The sequence below is a fragment of the Daphnia carinata genome, chromosome 9 (assembly GCF_022539665.2).
Source record: "Daphnia carinata strain CSIRO-1 chromosome 9, CSIRO_AGI_Dcar_HiC_V3, whole genome shotgun sequence".
Taxonomy (NCBI): Eukaryota; Metazoa; Arthropoda; class Branchiopoda; order Diplostraca; family Daphniidae; genus Daphnia; species Daphnia carinata.
The window spans coordinates 7,928,891-7,952,294 of record NC_081339.1 but is presented as its reverse complement, the minus strand read 5'-3'; the positions used below and the strand labels follow the sequence as shown (position 1 = coordinate 7,952,294).

Genomic DNA, 23,404 nt, shown 5'->3' with positions numbered 1-23,404 from the left:
TTAGGAGCTCATATTTCATAAAGCTTTGATTCTTGCCGAACAATGACTAATGTTTGTATTGTTGCGTGTTACGAGTGTCAGGGAAGTGAGTTATTCAAAATAGTTTCTGTAATGAGCTGTAGTGGCTTGGCGCCAGGTGTCTGGATGGTTGTCATCGTTTAGTGCGTGGTCTGAAAAACGACAACAAAAATGGATAAATGTGAGACTACTTTCAACTAAATTAGCTATATTAAGTACAAAAAGCGACTACGCAATCAGCTATTTACCATTGAAATTGTGTTGTGCTAAAATGGGTCTTGATTTCGACATTCGTGAATTCCTTAATCACATCAGAGCAACTAAACCGCCATATGAATGTCCTGCAAAAGACTGCGGCAAAATCTACAAAAGTTTCGCGGGCATTCAGTTCCACTTGTTCAACTTCAATCACGAAAATCCCGGCAGTTCTTTGCCGACATCACAGTCACCTCAGCAAGCTTTGACTTATGCTGAAGCACAGAAGATTGTTGAACTTGAAATTGATAACAAACTTCAAAGGATAAACATCTTTGATGCCATAAATTTTGTGGACAAAGAGGACTATGAAAACGAAGTTCCTGTGAAAAATGAAGAGACACATATTCAGGATTTTCCTAAAACACCAATCCATAAAAGTCACACACCAAAACATCTCCAGAAGAAGACACCTAAACCTGTGGAACCCCCAGTGCGCAAAGAAGAAAAGGTTTCTCCTCCAAAGCTCCCAGAAGCATCGTTTGCAATCCTTGAAACATGGAATCAACCAGATGCCCCAGAACGTCCAAAATCTTACTATCGTTTCATTGAGAAGTCTCCTGATGAAATGGAAGATGAGGTTGAATTTGATATGGATGAAGATGATTTCACTTGGTTAGAATTGATAAACAAACAAAGGAGATTTGAAAATCTTTCAGAAGTCAACCCAGAATCATTTGAATTACTGATGGATCGCCTAGAAAAAGAGTCTTACTTTCAGATGCAGAGTTCTGGAAAAGATCAAGGTTTCTACTTATAGTTTTCTTTAGCATTTTTTATTGCATACTTCTTAAAGCAAATAAAATTAATCAGGTCCACCGATCGACGAAGACGCTGAATGTTGCATATGCATGGACGGTGAATGCCAAAACAGTAACGTGATCCTCTTCTGTGATATGTGCAATCTTGCTGTCCATCAAGAATGCTATGGTGTACCATATATTCCCGAAGGCCAATGGTTGTGTAGAAGATGTTTGCAGTCGCCTTCGCGAGCAGTTGACTGCGCTCTGTGTCCAAATCGAGGCGGTGCTTTCAAACAAACGGATGATAACCGATGGGCTCACGTTGTCTGTGCGTTGTGGATACCAGAAGTCTGCTTCGCTAACACAGTAATAAAGTTTAAGTTTATTGTTATTTTTGTCTTATAGAAAACATAAGTCTTTGCTTGTTAACCGTCCAGGTCTTCCTGGAACCTATTGACAGCATTCAAAACATTCCCGCAGCACGATGGAAACTAACTTGCTATATTTGCAAGGAACGAGGAGCTGGAGCTTGTATTCAGTGTCACAGAGCCAACTGCTACACGGCCTTCCATGTCACTTGCGCACAACAAGTACTGTGATTGTAATAACTGCAACGCCTATTGAAAATTTTACCCACTATTTACGACAGGCTGGACTTCACATGAAGATTGACACGGCCAAAGATTCGCCAAGCAGCGGACCCAATATCAGTATTCGCAAAGCCGCCTACTGCGATGCTCACACACCGGCCGATTCCGATTCAAAACCGATGGTTGGTGATCTCGGAATAGGCGAGGCAATTCGTAAAGCCCAATCAAAAGCTGCTTTCCGTGAGAAAATGCGCAAGGCTCGTAAAATCCTGGCCGAGAAGCGTTCTGCAGCTCCCATCATTTCCATACCCACTATACCACCAGAACGTGTTCAGGAAATCGCTTCTTCCGTTCCACATATTCAAGGAAAAATCAGGTAAGAAAAAGAAATGCTTGGTCTAAATTTGGCGATGATTCTATGAATCATCGTTGTTTTTCTAGGTTTATTCAGCGGTTGATCGCTTATTGGACCCTAAAGCGGCAATCCAGGAATGGAGTACCTCTTTTGCGTCGCCTGCAGACTAGTCATCCTTCGCGAAGACCAGCCTCTTCAGCAGCAACGGGGTCCGCCTCTGGGTCAGGATTGGGCAATGATCCTCTTATTCAGCCTGATGATCTTTTGGGACAATTGCGCTATTTTCAGCGACTTCGACAGGATTTGGAACGAGCTCGGCTTTTATGCGAGTTGATTCGCAAAAGAGAAAAAACAAAGAGGGAGCTAATGCGGATCAAAGAAAAAGAACTGGAACTTCAAATTTACCCATTTCAGTACCTGATGCGACGTTTGTTGCAAACTCTCAAGGAACGCGATACCAACGACATCTTCGCAGATCCTGTTGACACCAGTCAAGTGCCAGACTATCTCGATTTCATCCAACAGCCCATGGACTTTTCCACCATGTCGAACAAGTTAGATGCTGGCCAGTATCCGACACTGGAAGCTTTCGAAAAAGATTTCAACCTCATGATCCAAAATTGCATGATCTACAACTCCCCTCAAACCATGTATTACAAGCAGGCCATCAAGCTCAAAGAAGGTGCTCAAGTGCTTTTCAGACAACTTCGCAAGGATTTGGAAACATTAGTCATCAGCAATAACAGCAGTGACACTACCAATAATATAATCCAGCCACAGCAACCGTTGGAAATAAGCCAATCAGGAAGCAAAAGTGGAAGAAATTGACAAGTACGTCTCGGAAAAGTACCGCGAATCTGACTCGCTGGAACAGCAACTTTCTAAACTGGAAGAATTTCTCCGCAAAGCTCAACAAATGCCATCCGGACCGCTCAAAGTGAAGCGGATCCGCGTATTGAGAAATGAATTAGCCAAAGTTCGTAGGAAATTATCCTTGCAAGCTGGTGGTAGAGCGGCAGCTACCCGGAGCAGTAGCACCAGTCCTTCTAAATCACGGCCTGAAAATGAAACACGTGGTGAAGCAAGCAGTGACTCGGATTCAAGTGGGAATAGTAGCAGCGAGAGTAGCAGCAGCAGTAGCAGTACTACTAGCAAAAGCAGTAGTGATTCCAGCATGGCTGGCCCTCAAGTAAAGGCTTCTCCACGAGTTGCAATGGCTGCCCGCCAACTCAAGATAGATCACTTCATCACTCGCGCACCCAAGACCGACTCGGATGAAAAGAACACGCCATCTGTTACGAACAAGAATCGTTTGGTAGCGAAAGTCATGAAACGGAATATCACTCCAGTGTCCGCACCTGTAACATCCACTCCGGTTGCCGTTGCTGTAACTCCAGCAGCAGCAGCAACGCCAGTAACACCTGAATTAGAGACCATTGCAGCTCCAGTGCCAGTTACCCCCGTCAAGGTCAACTCCGTGAATCCCCAACAGCTGACTGGGTCCCCATCAGGTGTTAATAGACGGACGGCTGTACTTTTCACGAAGAAAGCGGCGGCTGCAGCGGCTTTTAAGAAACCTGATCCGTCCGGAAGTAGCTCTCCACCTCGAAGGCCGGTTGGCAGACCCCGGAAATTTTCGGAAAATAGTTCCACCCAACCAGGACCGAGTGGCAGTAGCTCAAGTTCCTCAACTAATCTTTTTGTGGCCGCTGCAGCTGCAGCCACAGATCTAAACAAAAGGAAGAAACAGAAGCATCCGGAGAGTGATAAGCTATTCGCTTCAGTTCAACAGCCTGGAGCTATTCATCTTCCTAATATTGAAAGCGAAAGCTTTAAAGTATATCGAACGAACAGGCTGGATGACGAAGAAGATTCGCATCGAGGATCGAGTGGATCGTCTGGAAGTGAAGGAAGTAGCAGTGGAAGTAGCAGCAGCGATTCGGATTCCGGTGATGAATCTGATCGCCAATCAAGTGACGATAGTTCGGCATCTCCTCCCAGGCATCGTCACAACTCTGCTTCTCTCTTGCCTTGTAATTTAATTCCATTGCAACCACTGGATCTCGTCTGGGCAAAATGTCGAGGTTATCCTTGGTATCCAGCTCTGGTAAGGAACATTATTAAGAAATTCATAATGATTTATTTAAACAAATGACAATTGAATTAGATTGTTGACCCATCCTGGCCCAGGAGTGGCTATGTGCACAATGGAGTTCCGATAGCAATTCCTCCTGATGATGTTCTCATAATGGGAACCGGTATTCAACCTCCAGCCTTTCTAGTTCTCTTCTTCGATGCCAAACGGACATGGTCAGCATATTGTACTTTCACCCTACTACAAATTTATTTTCTAATGAGATGTTGGTGATTAATAGGCAATGGTTGCCAAGAGATAAGTTGGAACCACTGGGAGTGGATCCTGATCGTGATAAAGCAAAATTGATCGAGTCCAAGAAACAGACGGAGCGCAAGGCCGTCAAAAAAGCTTTCGAAGAGGCTACTTTGCACCAGTGCAGAGTTGCTGGGCAAAGTAGTGCCCTCTCCGAAGATTCCGATTCGAGTCACTGAAAGTTAATTTCCCATTTTAAACCTCATATTCTTGTTCGATTTCCCATCACGTTTGCTTAATTCGTAGCGAATATTCAGACGTACGTGTTCTAATTGATGTAAACTCATTTTTAAGTAAAACAAAAACAAAAAAACCTAAACAGATCGGTGTTATCATATTCATTTCGAGAATGTTCTGTCTGGATTTTGATGTTGCTTTCACGTACTACGCATTCGATTGTCCAGACTTGCCCGTTTTCGTTTAATCGGCCTGAACTAGTTTTGACGATTCTCGAACACAAAACATCGGCAGGCAACTGTATTTACAATAACAGGGGCATGTTAACCACCGTATCATTCAAAGAAATTCAACTGCGTACGTGACAAATACTCATTGCAATGGCATGGTTGTTACCGGGTTGTAATGCATTATTTCGTTCGTTGCCAGTCTGTGCACAGATAACATTCCTGTGTGATATGGGACCTCCCATTTCCGGTCGAACGTGTTCTCATTGGTGGGACGTCAAGCCACCTGCGCATGTGCGTACTTTCCAGAAACCCGTAGTGTAATGACGTCATCGAGTTGGTTCTCCGCCTTGGCTTTGACGTCACACTCTTGTGAGAATCACAAGATAACGCAAATCGGTCAACTTTCCAGTTTTTATTTTTTTACCCGATGATTCAGCACTTTTTTCAACGTACTAATAAATAAAACCAAGACGGAAAATAATTTTGTTTGAAGTTTTATGCACATGAACTAACAATTTCTCGTTCTAGTTCAGAGAGAGCATTAGAAATGACGTGGTGGTTAACTTGGAAATAAAAGGATGGGATGTAAACATCGCCGTTGGACGTGAATGCTTGTTATCAGTTTGCATTAATCAGTTTGACGTTCGGGTTTTTTATCGCTTGCGCACGACGTTGACGGCATTGACATCAGTATGATGGACACATTTTTTTCTAGCAATAGCCCCTATGGTTTACAATTTCACTTAGCTCATTTGCATTTGTTGTTGGACGATCATTTTTTGTTGTTGTCCAGTATTACTACCTCGAACCAGTTCCAACCAACAGTGGCATAGGTGACTTTGGTTTTCCCCAGCTTGATAACCCTTTTCTTTCGTTGGGGATTTCCCCCGAGCAATGACGTCATTGCAGGCTCCGTACCAACCACCACCATGTCGAGTGACTCGACGATTGCACCACGTCCGGAGGGGAGGAGCTAAACTGGTTTTTTTTTTCCCAGTCCCGAGTTTTGTCCTGAGCTGGGAGTATAATAGCGCAGCGCGATTCATGATTTCATCATTCGTTTTCGCAACTCCAGCTAGAGAAGACATACAGTGAAGACGAACAGTGCAGTACGTTCATTCGACAACCCGAGTTCCATACAACAGTGAAAGTTTATTTCCTCGACATACCCATCAGCAAATAGCCGTTCGCGGTATGTCTTTTTTTGACTGCGAATTCTTCGACATCACCAGCGGGAAACTCGAGGGTCAATTATTGGATTACAATCATCCACCATTAATGAGTGGCGACACTCTACCGTTTACTGACAACTACGACTACTATCCAGAACATTTAGAAGTATCGGAAACTTCTATGGATCTCGAGGTATTGCTTAGCATTCGACATACAAAAAAGACTTAGAAACAACGTACTTATTGTATTATTTTTTTCTGTTTTAAGCAGGCGATGATAGAGTCCAACATCGAAAGCGTTGCAGATTACTTATCTCACTCGACCGGCTATCAGCCTCAACCGGTGGTGAAACGCGAGATAACTCATTTGCAAGAGGATGAAGACAGCCGTTGTTTGCCTAGCACGTTAACCGAAGCAAATGATTATTCCTCGATCGCAGTGCCAAGCCCTTATGGCACATCCGTGTCGAGCCCTGCAGGTCGTTCGACGACCAGCAGCACGACTTCAACAAGTCGCCGATACAAGACGGGCAGCAAAAACGTCAGCAAGGACAGTGATGAATACAAACGCCGTCGCACACTCAACAACATCGCTGTGAAGAAGTCACGAGAGAAGGCCAAGGCAGAATCACGCATGGTAGCCCAGCGCGTCACCGTCCTGTCTGCCGATAAAGAGAGACTAGAAAGACGTGTCGAACAGCTCTCCAAAGAAATCCAGTTCCTCCACGGGCTTTTCTCCAAGTTCAGCGACATTCCCGAGCCCATCAAACTCCAAGTCACAAACGCTTTTGCTCGCCTTCAAAGCCATCCCAGATAACCCAACATGAGCATTCTCAGCCAATCAGACACCCACTTAATATAATTATTTAATCAAAGACAACAGAATTCACCATTGCGTGCCACGAGTTCATATTCGATTGTTGTACATAGTTGATACTTTTGCTAGTTACTTGTTGTTAATGTAATATTTTTTGAATGGTGTTCAACACTTTGACATTTTTTTACGTGGTTGAACTTCTCAGATTTACTTACATTTAACTGTGTTTTTTTGACCGATTTATTTTCAAATAAAAATGACACGAAACAACCCACATGCGATCTATGGATTCACCAATCGTTTTTGTACATCGTAGAATTCCTGCATCCTTTGTACTTCAAGATGCAAAGATTAACAATACAACGAATATGTATTTTACTTGTTTTTCCAAGTTCGATTGTGGGGGGGAGGGAGCGTGAACCAGAGAAATGCAGAAAAAACCGAGCGAATATTTTTTTTTTGCTTACTACGAGAATGAAAGAAGAAATAAAAGTAAGAAAAATACATATATGTATCAGGCTGTTGCAACGGATACCATTTGAAGTGTTAGCCTTTTTTTTTTTTTTTTTTTTTTTATCTTTCTTGGTTTACTTTTTTTTTGTGGGTGAGGAAAACAAACCACCCGTTCACCGCATTTTTTTTTGTGTTTTTTGCTTATTTTATCTTGATGACTCATCATTCTTTCAAAAGCTACTCTGAAATCGTGTCAGTTACACTAACTAAGGGGGCTTTTAAAAATTACTATTAGATAAAATTGTGAACTAATATCTCCATATATCTATACAATAGGATAGTGCTACATCTGCTATATGACGACTACTGTCGATTATGAACATTTTGCCGCATGAACACTTGGATCTACTCTTGTTGTGTAGAACTTTTCGTGGAATGAAAAGTTTTTGAAAATTTGTGGGGATGGACAGGGAGTAAAACTGTAAGGTGAATGGGCCGATTATGTCGTCGACGGAAGATTGTTGGGCGTTGTTGTCCTGTCCGGATTGCAAGCTGCCTGTGTGGCTTCCGCCGGCAATCGAGACGGATTTGCTATAATGTCGGTTGTTTTGCTCAAGTTCCGGAGCGAATTGAACACCACTGTGGAACGCGGAAATAAAAGTAATTTTTAAAAAACAGAGAAATTACTATTTTATATACCCATAATAAAATAATAGGTATATTACCTGGACGTAGGGCAATCAAAGAACAATACTGGTCTACCCAATTTAAAACATTTTGCCAGAGATCTTCGTAGGTAGCGGCCGAAAGGGCCGTGCTATAGGACTCAAGGAGTGGCTGTATCAAAATGGAAAACTGAAAAATATTAGGTTAAGGAAAATGCATTTTTTGATTATACGGAAACGTCACAAAATTTTTGATTAAAAGGATACAATCCAGAATTTCCAATTCTGCAAAGTTCGAACTCGGACCCATTCGTCGAACATTTCCCGCATCCGGTTACTACGCTGCCGGGAAACGGGAGCACCATTCGCGGGTAGCAGGGCTTGGCAACCGCTGGAAAAACCAAAACAAAATTAATTAAAATTAAGTAATGCGTAGACATAAACTGACTTACCTAATGGCTGCATTGAGCGTTTCGATATTTTGTTTGAGCTGCTCCATCTCTTCCTGTTGTTGTTGCCGCTCCTGGCGAAGTTGACGGATGAATTCCGCACCACGATGCAGCATTGCAGCTTTGCTGACATCACTGGATTTGCCATGGCTAGTAGCAGCTGAACCACCATTCCCCGATCCGCTTGTTGCACCCCCGCCCGGTAGTAAAGACTGCAACGTATCAAAGCCATTTTTGATGTTGCAGCGACGTTTTTGCTCGGCGTTGATGTGGCACACTCGACGATGCTCCTGTTAAACAATGAATAAAGTTATTTCAGCTTGTAAAAATAATGCATTTTGCAAACGTACCCTGTACTGCGTGCGTTCGCCATCACTACTTCTGCTCCTTGAGGTATTTTGGTTTGTTACTAGGTCTTCTACCATCGGCACATTCGGAGAAGGCTCTTGCTTATAAGGACGACTGTCATTGGAATACTCAAGATTTACAGTTGTAGGCAACAAGGTCAATGGCTTTTCCAATTTCGTGGTCGTAGTATCAGGGTTTTGAAGAGGAAAGATGATGGGTATCCTGTGCGTAAAACATACATTTTTTAAATAAATGAGAATTATGAAGTATTAATCATTTTGCCTACCGCGTCGCTGACGAGTCAGCAGTTAACACCAACGTGGTTGATGGTGTACCTATTTGATTAGGGCTTGTCAATAGGTGAGCCAACAAAGCGCTATTGTCAGGAAGAATGGTACGAGGTACGACAGGAGCAGGGGTCGTAGCCGCCGCTGTAGGCACAGGCATGATAGGTTGTAGGTCAGAGCTAGAACGAAGACGTCCAATACCGCGGCTGCTTCGTGGCAGGCCGGCCTCTTGAGCGCTGGCCGAGTTGCTGAGCAAACGAGCTGGGCTGCTGCTACTACTGCTCGAATTACCATTCGATTTGGTGCGATTAGCTCGACTGGATCCGATAGAAGGCTGGCTAGCACTTAGCGATGTGGTTGTTGCATGTGGAAAAATGGCCGCCGATCCATTTCCAGGCGTATTGGGTCCCGAACCACTTCTCGATCTACTACGTTGTTTTCCTTGCTATAACGGGTAAAAGAGCCTTTTACTGACCGACTAGGTTAGGAAAGATGTATAGTTATTAGTTCATACAAACTGTGCTGTTGGTACGACGAATCCATGCTCACTGCCTCCACTGTTTTGCCGTTGGAAGGCTCCCGAATGAGATGCTGCATTCTCATATCCTCCAGATGCTGCGAATCCATCGGTAGATTGGACGAGTTGCGGCTGTTGCTGAAGTTGGTGGGACGATCCTACAGGTGGGGCGTGGGAATCAAACACCGAATTCTGTGCAGAGAAGATTAATCATGTATAACTTGGATATGAATTGCTTTGAAAAGAATATTACCTGTGTCGATGGCGCAACCACCGTTCTAGGATGACTAAATGCTGATTCGTTGACGAGCGGCTGTCGCTGAAGTTGCTCTTGTGATTGCTGATGATACTGTGGCGATGGCCGTGTATTCTGCTGGTTGGTCAACTGTCGATGACTGTTGTCGAGCTGAGGATTCGATAAATATGAAGAACTGGACTGATCCATTTGAAAATAATTGAGCAAAGGCTGCGGAGAGGATGCCGTGACGACTATCGTAGCGGCACTGACTAGAGTCGTGGTAGTTGAGGCACAATAAGGCGAATGATCTTGCAATTGAAAATCGTTGCGTCGCTGAGCGTGGTGATCGGATGTTCGTCCAGCCATGTTATCTTCCACGGCGACAATTTCTTCTTCAACTGGCGGTAAGCGTCCCGAGAGTAAATCTAAAAGGGGGCACAATTATTTGTTTTGTTCTATTCAAGTCATTTAGCTTTACAAACCATGCAACGGTTCAAAAGTATCCATGAAATCATCTAGGTTGGGTTGTAACTGAATCAGTCCAGGTTGAATAAAATCGGCTAGACCAGCTCCTTTAGCTAGAATAAAAAGAGTATATGATGAATAAATACAAATGATATTTTTTTAATGATTTAATACCGATTTCTCTTGGGTTGGGAAAGGGAAAAGGCTGATTCGATGATAGGCTTGAAAAGAGCGTATCAGAGAAGTCCATGAACAGGTCATCATCCAGAGCGAGGGAACCAGTCCCTGAGTTAAAACTGCAATTGCTACGTGGAGCAAACCAATCTAGGTGATCCAGTTCTCCGCACATATTCTTGTGTTGAAAACATTTTTTTAGCATTTTATCTACAAACGCTCATAATGTATTGTGTCTTACGACGTCGTTGAGATCCTTGGAGGCACGACCCATCATCTGGTTCTTGAAAAATATTCGCCACTTTTTATACTCGGCTGTGACAGTTGCCAACCGACGCTTCCAATATTTCCCCTCAAGGACAACTGCCTGAAAAATTGAGCGTACGGCTAAAAAAAAATTTCTTTTATTACCATGATAATGTACTTTACCTCGGGCTTGTTATGTTGATCCACTTCGAGTGGGGAAGCAAACTGACATACAGCTGTGTTCCTTCTTTCAATAACTATACAAAAAGAGAGTTTACAATACAGGCACATTTCCAGATCAATTAATTAAAACTGGTACATTGCATGTGCCAGCAACGCCAAATTAAATTATTTAGGCGGATCTTATCCTTCCACTGCAGCCGCAATCCCTTAAAATTCTTCCATCGCGGAGAGGTCAACTTTGAACTTTACACATAATGCAGATGATTCAGTGTGAATGTTAGGGCAAAAAAAGCTATGGGATTGACCAACCTATAGGCCAGGGTCATACACTGGAACAGCTTGGTGAGACTTTGATCTATGGTAACAGCTGGGATCATGAAATCCTCTGTAGCCTGCATGGGAAGATCCTCACATGAGAATGTTGCTCCAATTGCATTCTTCTGAATCCACTTTCCAGAATCTTTTATGAAACCTTGTATAAAGGTAAATTTTGGTCACAATTGTTAATAAAATAAATGCAACTAATTTCGGTTTGATTATACCTGGTGAAATGGTTTCAGTTCTTTTAGGTCTTATTATGCTGGTCACTGAACAGGATCCTTGATTACTGCAAGAGCCAGCAAGGTCACCAGCTGCATTCATGCTGCTTACTGAGACTGCTCCAACCAGAACAGCTGGGTCTTCAGCATCTTCAGGCACAGGAATTGCCAACTCGTCATCATCATCTCTTCCTTCAGCTTCAAAGTCAGAGACCATGAAGTGTCCAGAGTGGATGATTTCTTTAGACTTCTTTCGTAGTTGTTGTGGTTGGCCATCCTGGCAGAGAGGTTGTTGTTGCCCGGCGTGTAACGGAGAAGCTTGCCTCGATTGACTCTGAGAGCTCTGTGTCGTTGTTGGAGAGTTACCGCCTGTCATTTTTTCTTGCTTTGTTTGGTCACTGCAGGCACCAACAGACCTTTAGAGATGAACACAACAACAACAGAATTTTTTCCAACTCAAAGTCCACTTTTGCTAACAGAAAGGCCTAATAAACAAGGCATGCTAAATATTTCCCAACCCATTGAACTGGACTGGAGGCCATTAGTCTCTGATCAACGAAGTTTTGATAAAGCACTAAAATGAGTTCGTCGTTAACTTCTGTTAACTATAAAAAAGCAATGCACCCTGCGCCATCTTGTATCGGTTTCGATTTTCAAGGAGGGCACAGCAGATCGCCGCATAAGGCAAAAGTGCAGAGGCATACTATCTTACCAGCTCCGAAGGCTGAACTGAATTTAACCCAACAGCAAAAATCTCCGACCAGAATAGATGAAGAAAGGCACAAGTAAACTTCTATAGATTTCATATCAGATCGCAGATAAAAAAACACGCCTTTTCAATAAGCTAATTCATTACTGTAAAAAAAGTATGTACTTGTTATAAGGAAACCTTTATCACTAAGTGCAAATAATTTGCGAATTTCGAAAGGGCCTGTAAATTAAGACGTTTCTCTTATTCACTTGGGAAATAATCTAATGGTCTAATACCTGTCCGGGTATTGATGTAGAGTTTTTAACATCTTTTTACACCGAAGGTCTAAAGGAAAACTAAAGAGAAAAAAAAAATATAAAAATTCTAGATTTCGCCTTTAGTAGAATTCCATAAACATTGCCTGGATGACACTCGTGATACTGGGCTGAGAAACTGGAAGTTATAAATTTCGAAACAGTCGTACGCTTGTGTAAGTCTGGTTTTCCATTCCACGACGTAGAACTGATTGGCAGACTATTGTTGAATAACAATATTGGTTGTTATTTTCATCAACTGTTATTGTTAAGCAGGTCTTAAGCGCCCTTCGTGTCAACGCCTTGATTCTGGAAAGGGGTTAGAAAATGTCATATCGTCACAAAACTAATAATATTCCCTTAATACAAGCACAAGCTTGCTTTAAAGGAGGCTGAATTATTTCTTGATAACTATTAAATTTAAAATTCTTCACATGTGGTACGAGTTTTTAGGTTAAATTTGTAATCAAGTTCGTATAAAGAAAAGCGTCCTGCAGGACAGAACTGATAGAGAAGACCCAGAATACTTTTTAAAGCGTGTTAATTAAGTGGTTTAGTTTTTCGACAAGTTCGTCCCTTTTTTTAGTCAGCAGGGCTTCGGAGTCGCCGAATTGAGCTTTATTTATTTTCCCACTAACTAGTCGTTCTACTAGCTGAGCATGGGTGCTCTGATTATCTCTGTAAGCTCTGAAAAATGAACCAAGATATTGATCAATATTCTGGCGGGATCTTAGGAAAAGGCAATTTACTTGTCCTGTTTTTTAAGGTCAGTCACACGGTCGTTAAGCTGAGGATATTCCGATTTAAGATTACTCGGTAGATCCAACATTTGAGCTCGTAAGTCGCTTGTGATATTTTTTGCTGCTGCCTAAAAAAATATGAGTTACACGGAATAGAAAGATAATGCCGCATTTACGAGAAATATAACCGCCATACTTGGAAAGCATTGATATCCCGCGAGGTTTTAAGTTTTGCCACTTGTGTTTCAAATGCTTGAAACAATGTAGATCTCTTGAGGTAATGGTTACGAATATGTTCAGCCATAACTGCTGCACGTGACTGATTGCCACACGTTTCATCCTGTCATTTGAATAGTTGTAATTATGTCTAATATCAGATCAAAATTCAGCTATAGGAATTTGAATTTGTTTAGCGAATACCATGCAGCGAAAGAAGAACACTTAGTTTGGGAGCCTAAGAGGAAAGTCATTAAATTTATAATAACAATGAAAAGAATATGGATCTACAGAGAATTTGTGTACAGCGCTTCAAGTGCGTTTATGTCAGACCAAAGCTATCCATCTACACAGTAGGCGTGCATGTCAATCACATGGATAAATCTGTTGACGAAACAATGGAGCGAGCAGGGTGAAAGGTGAAAGATGAATGGGATGCTGCAATATCCATGCTCTTTATTCTCTCAAACCTTGGTGATCGAAAAGTCCAAGCGCGCATAGATGATGAAGGTGAGGAACAAAAGGAAAAAGGCTAGAACGCACAAGAATGGCTCTTGAAGCATGACGATCCGGGAAAACGTGTAACGCAACTGAAAATACAAAACCCATAAATGCATTAGTAAATGAAATTATCCAAATGTACGTTGAAAAAAAAATTACCTTGAAGGGTTGGATGTGGTTCTCTACAAGATTCTTGGCAGCAATCTCGACAACTGGGCGGCCCTTCGTATCAAGATAAGTAAAATGCAACGAGTCTGGTAATCTGCTAACAGCATAAGGGGTTTCAATTTCAATATTAGATGCTCCTTCGGGGAGAATGATGCGAACAAGAGCATCATCGACAACCATGTGATCGAAGATGTGAGAAATAAGATCCATTTGTAGAACAAATTCATCGCCTGTAAAGAAACGAATGCAATAAAACGAACGATGAGCATTTTTGGTTAAGAGGTATAAAAATGAGAAATATGCGAGTTTCACCAGAATTGAACAAGTTAGCGAAGCTGGGTAGATTGTAGCCAACCACATAATGTGTCTTCCATCCACCAAACAATGGGAATCTCGGACGGAGTTCCAACGAAACATCACCATCATCCTCCTGTCTCAAGTTTGATGTGGAAATATTTCCGATTTCGTCGCGATAATACACATCTGCGGCTAATTCAGGCAACACCGTCTGCAAGATTGATGCATTAGATACACGAAACGAATAACAAATAGACAATCCATTTTACTTTGAACGATTTGACGCTAGAGACCCCACTTTGCTCTCTTTGGTATTCAAATCGAGAAAATGAACCTTTGAGCTTGGCTCCACCATGGTAAACATCCAAAGTTTCCTCAACTGCAATGTTACCCCAGTGAGACACTTCTATATGTCTGAGCAAATGACCAACACTTAAAAATGGGGAGTTATTCTCAAAATGAATAATAATGCTCTCCTAGGAAAATTATATAATTAGTAAAACAACATGAAAAGCAAAACAGAAATGCTATCTTACCTCTGACAATGGAGCAACATTTTCATAAGGTCCATAAGTAATAGTGGAATCACTTTGAGAAGAAGGCTTAACCTTGGTGTAGCTTTCAACAGTGGATGAGCTTAGTAGGACTTTGGTGGTTTGTGTTGTAACTTTGTGTGGTGTGTAGATATAAGCACTTCCCTTGTACTGAACCAACTGTTTTTCCTTTTGAGTAATTTCGGATGGATGGGGTGCTAAATTGTGAGTGAATACTGTGCCAACAAGAACCTAAACAATCAATTTACAAACACATAAGCCACTGAACATATCAAATGTCAACTACAGCAAAAAAACATTATCAGTTTTAAACAATCACATACTTTGACAGTTTGACCAGGTTCAAGAGAACTGCTTAGGGTGATTTTGTATGTCAAAATTCCCTTAACGGTGGAAGACTCTGTTTTCAGCTCACCTGACGACTCCTTTCCATCTGCAAGCTAAATGGATGTCTCTTAAATTTATTAATCGTGTGTTTAAGATAAGAAAGCAAAAAAGTACCTGGGCTTTGAAGTATGATAATTTCTCCGGAGCTTTGGGGTCGATAGGGAAACTAAAGCTTTTGACAGATGATTTGCCCGTATTTGACAAAGTCAGGCGGTGGGTGATTTTGACAAGTTGGCTCGTTAGGTCGATGGTCCGCTCGGCATTTTTGATTAGTATATCTTCACTGGTTGCGGTGCAAAATCCAGTGAGCGTTATGAATAGGCAAATCAAATAAACTTTAATTCGGAATCCCATAATGATCAGACGGCTTCACTTCTGCGTAAAATATTGCCGAAATGAATGATACCGGCCCGGCAATGACGTGTGCAGCGAACTTGTTAGTCTGTTAGACGACAGCTTGCTCATTCTGATTGGGCCCGACAACCGGCCGCGGTTGCCGATACAACAGTTGTCTGGGTACAATTTGCGCATATCAGGTTATTTTTCCATGTTTTTTTTTTGTTCTTTAACCCATTTTTTAAATCGTTTGTTCGTATTTACTTCGAGGAAGCCATACAGGAGTTTTATTTTTTTTTCATTGTTCTGGTTCTGTTACGAGCTTTAGGATTCAGGGATCCGAATTCCAGAATATCCTGACTGTGGAAAATGTAATTTACCCCAATACTGGTGTTGGTGCCATGTTTACATTACTTAGATTTTTCACTATGTCGAGTTATAATCAACGTGGCATTTGATGATGAATACCTTTACATGATATATGGAACTATTTGAACAACCAGAACAAAAAAAAAAGCAGTTTAAAAAAGATCAAGTTCCAAAAAATGGCATCAGTGTTACCCAAAGACAATCTTTCACTTTTGTTTGTATCATAGAGTACTCCTCAGTTTATTTAATTAGTTTCTAGGCAATTTTTGATTTTGTTCGATTTGTTTCGGGATTCGTATTTTTAAATGGGAAAGTATTAAGGAATTTGTAAAATGCGTGTCATTTATTTGAATCTTCATATTTGGTTCCTTTGGTTTCTGTCATCTGTCACGTCGTCGTTTAGCTTTATTTCTAACAATTCGTCAAATCTTACGCAATGGAATGGCGTTGAAATAAATAAATATCGCTCTCATGAAGATCTGATATCTATTTTTCAGACCTTAGAAAGAGATTTTCCGTTTATTGCTAAAAGAGGAACCATAGGCAAATCAGTGCAGGGTAGGGAGTTGGTCTTCCTTCGGATAACTGCAAATGCTAGTGCACCTAGGCCTCTTGGGAGGCCAATGTTTAAATATGTTGGTAACATGCACGGAAATGAAGCTGTTGGCAAAGAAATGCTTATTGCCTTAGCGGAGCATCTGACACAAAACTATGGAAAGGATGTTGAAGTGACTAAGCTTATTGAATCCACAGATATATATATCCTACCTAGTCTTAACCCTGATGGTTTTGCCAAAGCAAAGGTTTGTTGTTATTTATCTGTTTTCCTATAAGCATATTTTTTTAATATTTTTTTTTTTTTTTTTGTAATAGGAAGGTGATTGTTATGGGTCAAACTCTTTTTCAGGAAGAGAAAACTCCAATAACGTGGATTTGAACAGAAACTTTCCAGACCGCCTTGAGATCAAAGGATCTCCAAAAAATGTCGACGAAGAATTATTTATCAAAGGCAGAGAGCCTGAAACGCTGGCCATTATGTTATGGATTGTCAATAATCCTTTTGTATTATCAGCAAATCTTCACGGTGGTTCAGTTGTTGCTAGTTACCCTTTTGACGACACTGCTCTCCATCGTGAATGTTGCCTAGAGGGGAAAGCCCCGGACGACACTTTTTTCAAGCATTTGGCCCGAGTTTACGCATCAAATCATCTTTTCATGCATAAGGGCAACTTGTGTCAAGGAGATAACTTTACAGACGGTATCACCAACGGAGCGTTCTGGTACGATGTTCCAGGTTTGTCACGCACAAATGTTAAACTTGGAATGGCACAATAATTCAAACGAATATTTTAAGGTGGAATGCAAGATTTCAACTACGTCTTTTCCAATTGTTTCGAAATTACGGTCGAGCTATCGTGTTGCAAGTATCCAAATGCCTCCAACCTTCAACTCGAGTGGCAAGGAAACCGCCAAAGCCTAATCAGATATATGCAGGCTGTTCATTTGGGAGTGAAGGGCTTGGTGACTGATCACCAGACGAATGAAGCTATTCCTAGGGCTCGGATCACAGTTGTTGGTGTCGAATATGACGTGAAAACAACCAATGATGGGGAATATTGGCGACTCCTTCTACCAGGGAATTATTCGTTGCAAGTTTCCGCATTTGGCTATCAAGATGTTGAAATTCATAACGTTTCGGTCATGGAAGATGCGCCTACCACACTAAACATCAGAATGACGCGTGCCATCCCAGATCTACCGGACAAGGACAGCAAAATTTACATGGAATTCGGACACCACAACTATACCGAAATGGAAACATTGCTAAAAAGAATCACTGAGGCCTTCCCGACCATTACACGGCTGTATACCATTGGACAAAGCATACAAGGCCGCGAGCTTTATGTGAGGATATTATTTAATGTATTACTTACGAAATTTGTTCAGAAACTTTTATTGTAACTTTCTAGGTCTTAGAGATATCTGATAATCCGGGCCAACACGAACCTAGCGAGCCGGAATTTAAATATATCGCAAATATGTAAGTATGCTTTTTTAAAAATTTTATTAAAATCTGTGTACTATGTTTTCTTCGTTTTAGGCACGGCAATGAGGTTGTAGGACGTGAACTGATTTTAAATCTTGCCATCACTTTAACCAATGGTTATGGTAGAGATGACCGGATCACAAAATTAATAGACTCAACACGTATTCATTTAATGCCATCAATGAATCCTGATGGTTACGAAATAGCCCTTGAAGGGGATGAAAATGGTGGCTATGGACGGGGAAACGCCAACCAAGTCGATTTGAATCGTGATTTTCCGGATCAGTATTTCCCTAAGGATGATAATGCGAGCTTCCAACCTGAAACACTTGCGGTGATGAATTGGTCACAGTCCCTCCCGTTTGTTTTGTCTGCCAATCTTCATGGTGGTTCGCTGGTGGCCAATTATCCATTCGATGACAATCCTCAGGGCAAGAGCAAGATTGATAGCCCTTCACCTGACGATGCGCTCTTCCGCAAACTTGCCAAGACTTACAGCTATGCACATCCTACCATGCACTTGGGGAAACCTTGCCATCAGAGTCTTGCTGGCCGCTTATTGGGTGTTCTCGACGAATCCTTTAAGGATGGAATTACGAATGGTGCTCACTGGTACAGCGTTTCCGGCGGCATGCAAGATTGGAACTACGTCCATACAAATGATATGGAAATCACTGTGGAAGTGAGTTGCTTCAAATATCCAAAGGCTAAGGATATGAAGCACTATTGGGAATTGAACCGCCAGTCGCTCTTAGAGTACATCGAGCAAGTTCATCACGGTCTTAAGGGCTTTGTAATGGACACAAATGGTTTCCCCATCTTTAATGCTTCCATAGCTGTGGCTGGTTTCGAAGGAAAAAATGTCCGAAGCTATATTGATGGCGACTACTGGAGACTCCTACTACCTGGTGAATATCACGTGACTGCTAGTGCAATAGGGTATCCACCACTATCAACATTCAAATGCAAACTAGTTTTGAGTGCTTTATACTTTTAGGTTCCAGTCGCTCAGCAAAACCGTTAACGTGCCTTCAGATGGAGCTGGTGTTGTAAATTTTACACTGCAACGCGTCAATGTTGGTGAAATGATTCGCCTTTCCATACCGCCTTCACCAGGAAAAATAAATTCGCCAACAACAACTGTATTACCTCCTATCAAAGTTGTGCAACTGCCTTCTGATGAACTAGAGAGTTTGCTGAAAAAGAAAGTCAAGCAGGCACCCAATTTGCTATGCTTATACAGGTAAACTTGTTGCAATTCCAAGTGTTAAATATCGACTTCATTTTTGCCGCAATATTATTCTCAGTGTAAAATCACCAGAGCAGCAATCGGAGCAGCCAGTATGGGTATTAGAAATAGGAGATGGAGCAGCTGCAAATTGTGTCACACGAAAGCAGTCTATCCAAATGGGGACGGTTACCAAGCTTCACCAACCTAAAGTGCTGGTGGTTAATGGAATCGATCGAGCAGCTGCTGCATCAGGCCGGACATTTCTGCTCAACCTGGTTGATGCCTTAATATCTTCCGAGTCTGACGCGCTAAGCGTAATCAAGAGTGTATCGATGCATTTGATTTTCGACGCCGACCCTTCTACGGCCGACGCGGATTGTGCAACAACGTCAAGTGCCAAAACCAATGCCGAAGAAGCTATAATTCAATTTGTGGAACGGGAGAAGTTTACAATGGTTTTGACTCCTGAATTTCAATGGATTGGGATCGCTGGATCTTCATTATCGGGACTGAAGCAATTCCGTGAAAAACAGTTAGTTGAAACCTACGACCACCAAATGCAAGGGTCAAGCGATTGTGCTCAGGGTGAGCGCCAATCGTCCACGTTTCTCAATCATATCAGTGAAGTCAGCAATGGTAGCATTGCGTTCCGCCTTGGGCTCTCTTGTTGCGCGGAGTCTCATCAAACTAATACCATCCTTACTTCTCATCGAGTTGCTCTGTTTCAACTGTTCCTCACAGCCCGTCAGGGTATCGCTGGGGTGGTTACAAGCCAGTTCGGTCAACCACTTGCTGCTGTAATTAAAGTAACTGCAGCACGAAGAGCATTGATTTCATCTGCTGATAGGTAAGAAAATGTATACCGTATCCATAAAATTCAATTATTATCTTTTTCAAACTCTCAGTTTGGTTGTTTCAACAACCCGAGACGGTCAGTTCTGGATTGCTCTAGCTCGTGGGGAATATGCAATTGAAATTCTGTCGTCTGATTACGTTAAAAAAACAAAGGTATGATACTTTGCTTTAATTTCATTAATTTTTTATTGCTGATGAATGGTTTATTTAATTCTAAGGTGGTGACAGTGTCAGATGGCGGGGCCAGTCAGATAGTCATTCAGCTCTCACGAGACCAAAGAGTAGGCGGACTGCCACGTATGGTTTTCGTCATCCTAATGGGTTCTCTACTTCTTTCGCTGCTGACAATAGTACTGTGTTGCTGTTCTTGTTATGAGAAACGCAAGGCTCAGCGTAAGAAGAAATCTAGCCAATGGGGTTTCCAGTTACTCCAGCAAACAGATCGGGAGAACATGGCACCCGTGCTGATTGATAGTAGCTCAAGCGATGAAGAACTTTTTGTCCAGCATTCGCAACATCAGCATTTCAAGATGCGGCCACCGATTCGAGCAGTGCAAGAAGGATCGGGAGATTCACCATTCCGACCTATTAGGCCAAAAGGCAAAGTTTTGGGAGCAAGATTGGGTCAGTATCGTGATGATACCTCGAGTAGTGATGAGCTGGAGGATTTTAATAGCGCTACATCTTCGAGCTTGGAAGAGGAGCAATTGGTCGACCTTCGGAAGAGTTCTAGGCCTGCCATGTGATTCAACTATAATGGCCAGAGCAACTTATTTCTCAAATGTTATTATTTTTTTAATTAGATCTGATTTTAACGTGTGAAGGTGAATAATGTAATCCCGTAATTTGCAAGTTTCCTGTTATCTACCTAATCATGACGTGCCTTGTCATCATTACTTATCTGGGATAATTAACACGTGTCTACTGCTGTATTGTTGTACAGCAACGAAAACTATGCACACAATACTATACACGGAGCGGGAAGATGAAATAAACGAATTCGTGAAACTAAATTATTGGAATAATGGTACTGGTGTGGCCTCTGACGACACATTGTGGATTTGGTACTGCAAGAAAACCGATACCTGAAACCAAAGTCAATAAAATTTAACAACCATCCATTAACAAGTAACGAATTGCAATATATTACTTTGTCTCGCAGTTGTTGGGCGCGCTGCAGCGCTACACTCAACAATACAAGAACTTCATTCAGCCAAGTAACAGGGCTTTCTGACTGCAGTGTTTCAAACTTCACAGTACCCCCTGCCTGGGTAAGGTGGTATACTGCAAAAATAAGCTTATGTGCTTGAAGATAGAAACTAACAGCCAAATCACTTGGAAGAGCAGGTGTGAGAGTTTTCTATATCAGTCAGAAATTTGGGGTTGTTAAAGTTATGCCAAACAAAAGGTTAGCTTCAAACTCACCATATTTTTACTATTCATCAGTTCATCAATCGTCCTTTTTCGAGGAATAGCCAATGTGCTGCGGGCGCGATTAATTTTTCCCAAGACCAAATCAAGGTCAGTCAACACTTCTTCAGCAGATAAATATTCTAGCTCATCAGGTATTAAGGACAAACTGGACAAAGCCATCCTTAAATAGTTTCCTGAATCTTGTATTTGCTGGAGGCGCCAAGGAGATTCTGCAGCAATTGTTGTATGATACACTACATTTGGATGCTTATGAAGTTTCAATGTCATGTCCTAAATGAAAATGAGTCAGCATTTTCAATAAGTAAGATAATTTAATAATAACAATAAAGAATGTAATCAATAATTACCGCTGACGTAATGCTGTCACCAGTTATTGTCAAAATGCATTTTAACTGATCCTGAGACGTTTGTGTTGATGTAGCCATGACATATTTTTCCTGCCTCACTTGCGTATCAACTTCTGCTATTTCAACAGGATAACGACGGGCAGCAGCTTCGAGAACCTCCTTTAATTGGTTGAATACTTTGTGAACCTCATTTTTTATCAACCACCTGAACTCTTGCCTCTGAAGTATAACAATAAAAAATGAATATCAAGTTCAGGGAAATAATAAAGTGGAATTACCAGATTCTCCTGTGTCAAAACTTTGTTCATTTTTCACTCTTCAGACAGCTGATTAGTATGAGTCAATAGTAATCTTGCAAATGCAAAACGAGATACACCGACTTATTGCGTAAATGACTCACGAACGAGATTTTCTCATAACAACTATTTGAACTTATTTTGTCTTTTTATGTTATACTTAAAAAAACATATAGGCCCAGCCATTAGCTCTTCACTAGACTAGGAAGAGTGCGGAGAACCCAAAACGCAATGACATTATCAAACCATAACAAGGAAAGAAAAGAAACAAAAGAAAGACGCCATGCGAATAGGAACGCCAACTTTATGTTGTTTTTCACGTTTAGTTCCAAAACTGATCAACAGTTGAAGAATGAATTTGATTTCCGTGTTAAACATTCAACTCTGACTGGAATTCATGTATTTCAAGCCAAAATTTGAAATTTTGCCAATAATGAAAAAATGGGAAGGGTATTAAACCTTCCCACTTTTGTCAAAATTTGCAAAATAATACCGCTTGGAATTCGACAAACATCACTCGCCCTAATCAAAATTGAACTCTGATATTTTTCGCGAGAAATTCGGGCTTAAAAAGAAGGATGACGAAACAAGCCCGACTTTTTTGCCAATATTTGTCAATACGAGTCCCAAAACGAGGACGGAATCATAATAAAAATTCATGGCAACAGCGCCAACCGTCGAACACTGGAAAAAATTTTGCTCGCGACATTTTGTTTGCCATTTACCACCAAAGTTTTGTACTGTTAAGGTTGTGTCATTCGATCCCAATTAAAAAGTATTTAACTATAATTTAACGACCTTTGTGAGTCATAAGGATAGAAGGTTATTCCAATGCAAAGAAAGCCTTATATTTTCAAAATCTGCGTCAAATAATAATTTATTTTTATTCTAGCTCCCTTTTCGCCCATTCCATCGGCTAAACAAACAAGCTGCGGATAAAAGGATTTATGTTTTAGCAATCAGGCAATGCTTAGAAATAATTTTCATTACTTGCAAGAGGCTCAAAAAAAAAGGTCTCTATGTTTAGTGCTTCAAAAACACAATGTGGCAATTGAGGTTTTGTGTAAAAGGAAATCTCCACATAAACATGCAAAGGTAGCCTTGATAATTCCATAGGAGCAGGAAATGTATCTATTTTGTAAGGTTATAGCAGTCACATCCTGACCTATCTGGGTCTGAAATTTCGACAAACACTGCATTTCTGTATGTAGCCAAAGCTATTCTCAGCACATGTGGAGCCACATGTTTCTTTTACATGTTTTTGTGTTGAACCAAGCATATCATACAATAATGTTTTCTAAAGTACTTTGC

The 23,404-nt window shown here is 41.4% G+C and overlaps 7 protein-coding genes across 8 annotated transcripts; 3 read left to right on the top strand and 4 right to left on the bottom strand.

The window, feature by feature from the left end:
* Positions 1–121: 121 nt before the first annotated feature.
* On the top strand, positions 122–4,663 carry LOC130700882 (bromodomain-containing protein 1-like). Its single transcript, XM_057522858.2, is given in 8 exon segments — positions 122–1,019; positions 1,087–1,382; positions 1,454–1,606; positions 1,666–1,982; positions 2,048–2,762; positions 2,764–4,068; positions 4,129–4,271; positions 4,337–4,663. Coding segments are annotated over 8 exon segments (3,852 nt in total). The 5' UTR covers positions 122–289; the 3' UTR covers positions 4,530–4,663.
* A 1,171-nt stretch (positions 4,664–5,834) lies between these two features.
* LOC130700909 (CCAAT/enhancer-binding protein delta-like) lies at positions 5,835–7,124 on the top strand. Of its 2 annotated transcripts, none has more exons than XM_057522906.2 (2): positions 5,835–6,122; positions 6,198–7,124. In XM_057522906.2, exons 1-2 carry the CDS (start codon positions 5,952–5,954, stop codon positions 6,744–6,746), a joined length of 720 nt encoding a protein of 239 aa, XP_057378889.1. In that variant the 5' UTR covers positions 5,835–5,951; the 3' UTR covers positions 6,747–7,124. The 2 variants fall into 2 exon arrangements, with proteins under 2 accessions (XP_057378889.1, XP_059352903.1); XM_059496920.1 differs by having other exon boundaries at positions 5,837–6,122; positions 6,201–7,124.
* On the bottom strand, positions 6,879–11,970 carry LOC130700886 (MLX-interacting protein-like). The gene is made up of 15 exons (XM_057522869.2): positions 11,314–11,970; positions 11,081–11,243; positions 10,908–11,014; positions 10,772–10,845; positions 10,584–10,709; positions 10,343–10,520; positions 10,186–10,281; positions 9,719–10,128; positions 9,463–9,657; positions 8,948–9,393; positions 8,664–8,883; positions 8,317–8,603; positions 8,132–8,255; positions 7,925–8,054; positions 6,879–7,838 (listed from the first exon to the last, which is right to left on the bottom strand). Exons 1-15 carry the CDS (start codon positions 11,684–11,686, stop codon positions 7,699–7,701), a joined length of 3,069 nt encoding a protein of 1,022 aa, XP_057378852.1. The 5' UTR covers positions 11,687–11,970; the 3' UTR covers positions 6,879–7,698.
* Positions 11,971–12,791: 821 nt separating this feature from the next.
* On the bottom strand, positions 12,792–13,458 carry LOC130700915 (dolichyl-diphosphooligosaccharide--protein glycosyltransferase subunit 1-like). Its single transcript, XM_057522913.2, has 3 exons — positions 13,252–13,458; positions 13,065–13,183; positions 12,792–13,002 (listed from the first exon to the last, which is right to left on the bottom strand). The coding sequence occupies exons 1-3, from the start codon at positions 13,357–13,359 to the stop codon at positions 12,846–12,848; spliced, it is 384 nt and encodes a 127-aa protein (XP_057378896.1). The 5' UTR covers positions 13,360–13,458; the 3' UTR covers positions 12,792–12,845.
* Positions 13,459–13,568: 110 nt separating this feature from the next.
* Positions 13,569–15,643, bottom strand: LOC130700898 (dolichyl-diphosphooligosaccharide--protein glycosyltransferase subunit 1-like). The gene is made up of 7 exons (XM_057522886.2): positions 15,293–15,643; positions 15,115–15,231; positions 14,774–15,022; positions 14,507–14,713; positions 14,253–14,448; positions 13,932–14,170; positions 13,569–13,861 (listed from the first exon to the last, which is right to left on the bottom strand). Exons 1-7 carry the CDS (start codon positions 15,530–15,532, stop codon positions 13,736–13,738), a joined length of 1,374 nt encoding a protein of 457 aa, XP_057378869.1. The 5' UTR covers positions 15,533–15,643; the 3' UTR covers positions 13,569–13,735.
* Positions 15,644–16,068: 425 nt separating this feature from the next.
* LOC130700881 (carboxypeptidase D-like) lies at positions 16,069–21,029 on the top strand. Its single transcript, XM_057522856.2, has 9 exons — positions 16,069–16,686; positions 16,757–17,177; positions 17,238–17,788; positions 17,854–17,924; positions 17,985–18,869; positions 18,928–19,173; positions 19,238–20,008; positions 20,067–20,169; positions 20,235–21,029. The coding sequence occupies exons 1-9, from the start codon at positions 16,216–16,218 to the stop codon at positions 20,760–20,762; spliced, it is 4,047 nt and encodes a 1,348-aa protein (XP_057378839.1). The 5' UTR covers positions 16,069–16,215; the 3' UTR covers positions 20,763–21,029.
* On the bottom strand, positions 20,935–22,273 carry LOC130700908 (protein rogdi-like). Its single transcript, XM_057522905.2, has 5 exons — positions 22,076–22,273; positions 21,798–22,016; positions 21,442–21,720; positions 21,167–21,376; positions 20,935–21,101 (listed from the first exon to the last, which is right to left on the bottom strand). The coding sequence occupies exons 1-5, from the start codon at positions 22,103–22,105 to the stop codon at positions 21,030–21,032; spliced, it is 810 nt and encodes a 269-aa protein (XP_057378888.1). The 5' UTR covers positions 22,106–22,273; the 3' UTR covers positions 20,935–21,029.
* Between the last annotated feature and the right edge of the window lie 1,131 nt (positions 22,274–23,404).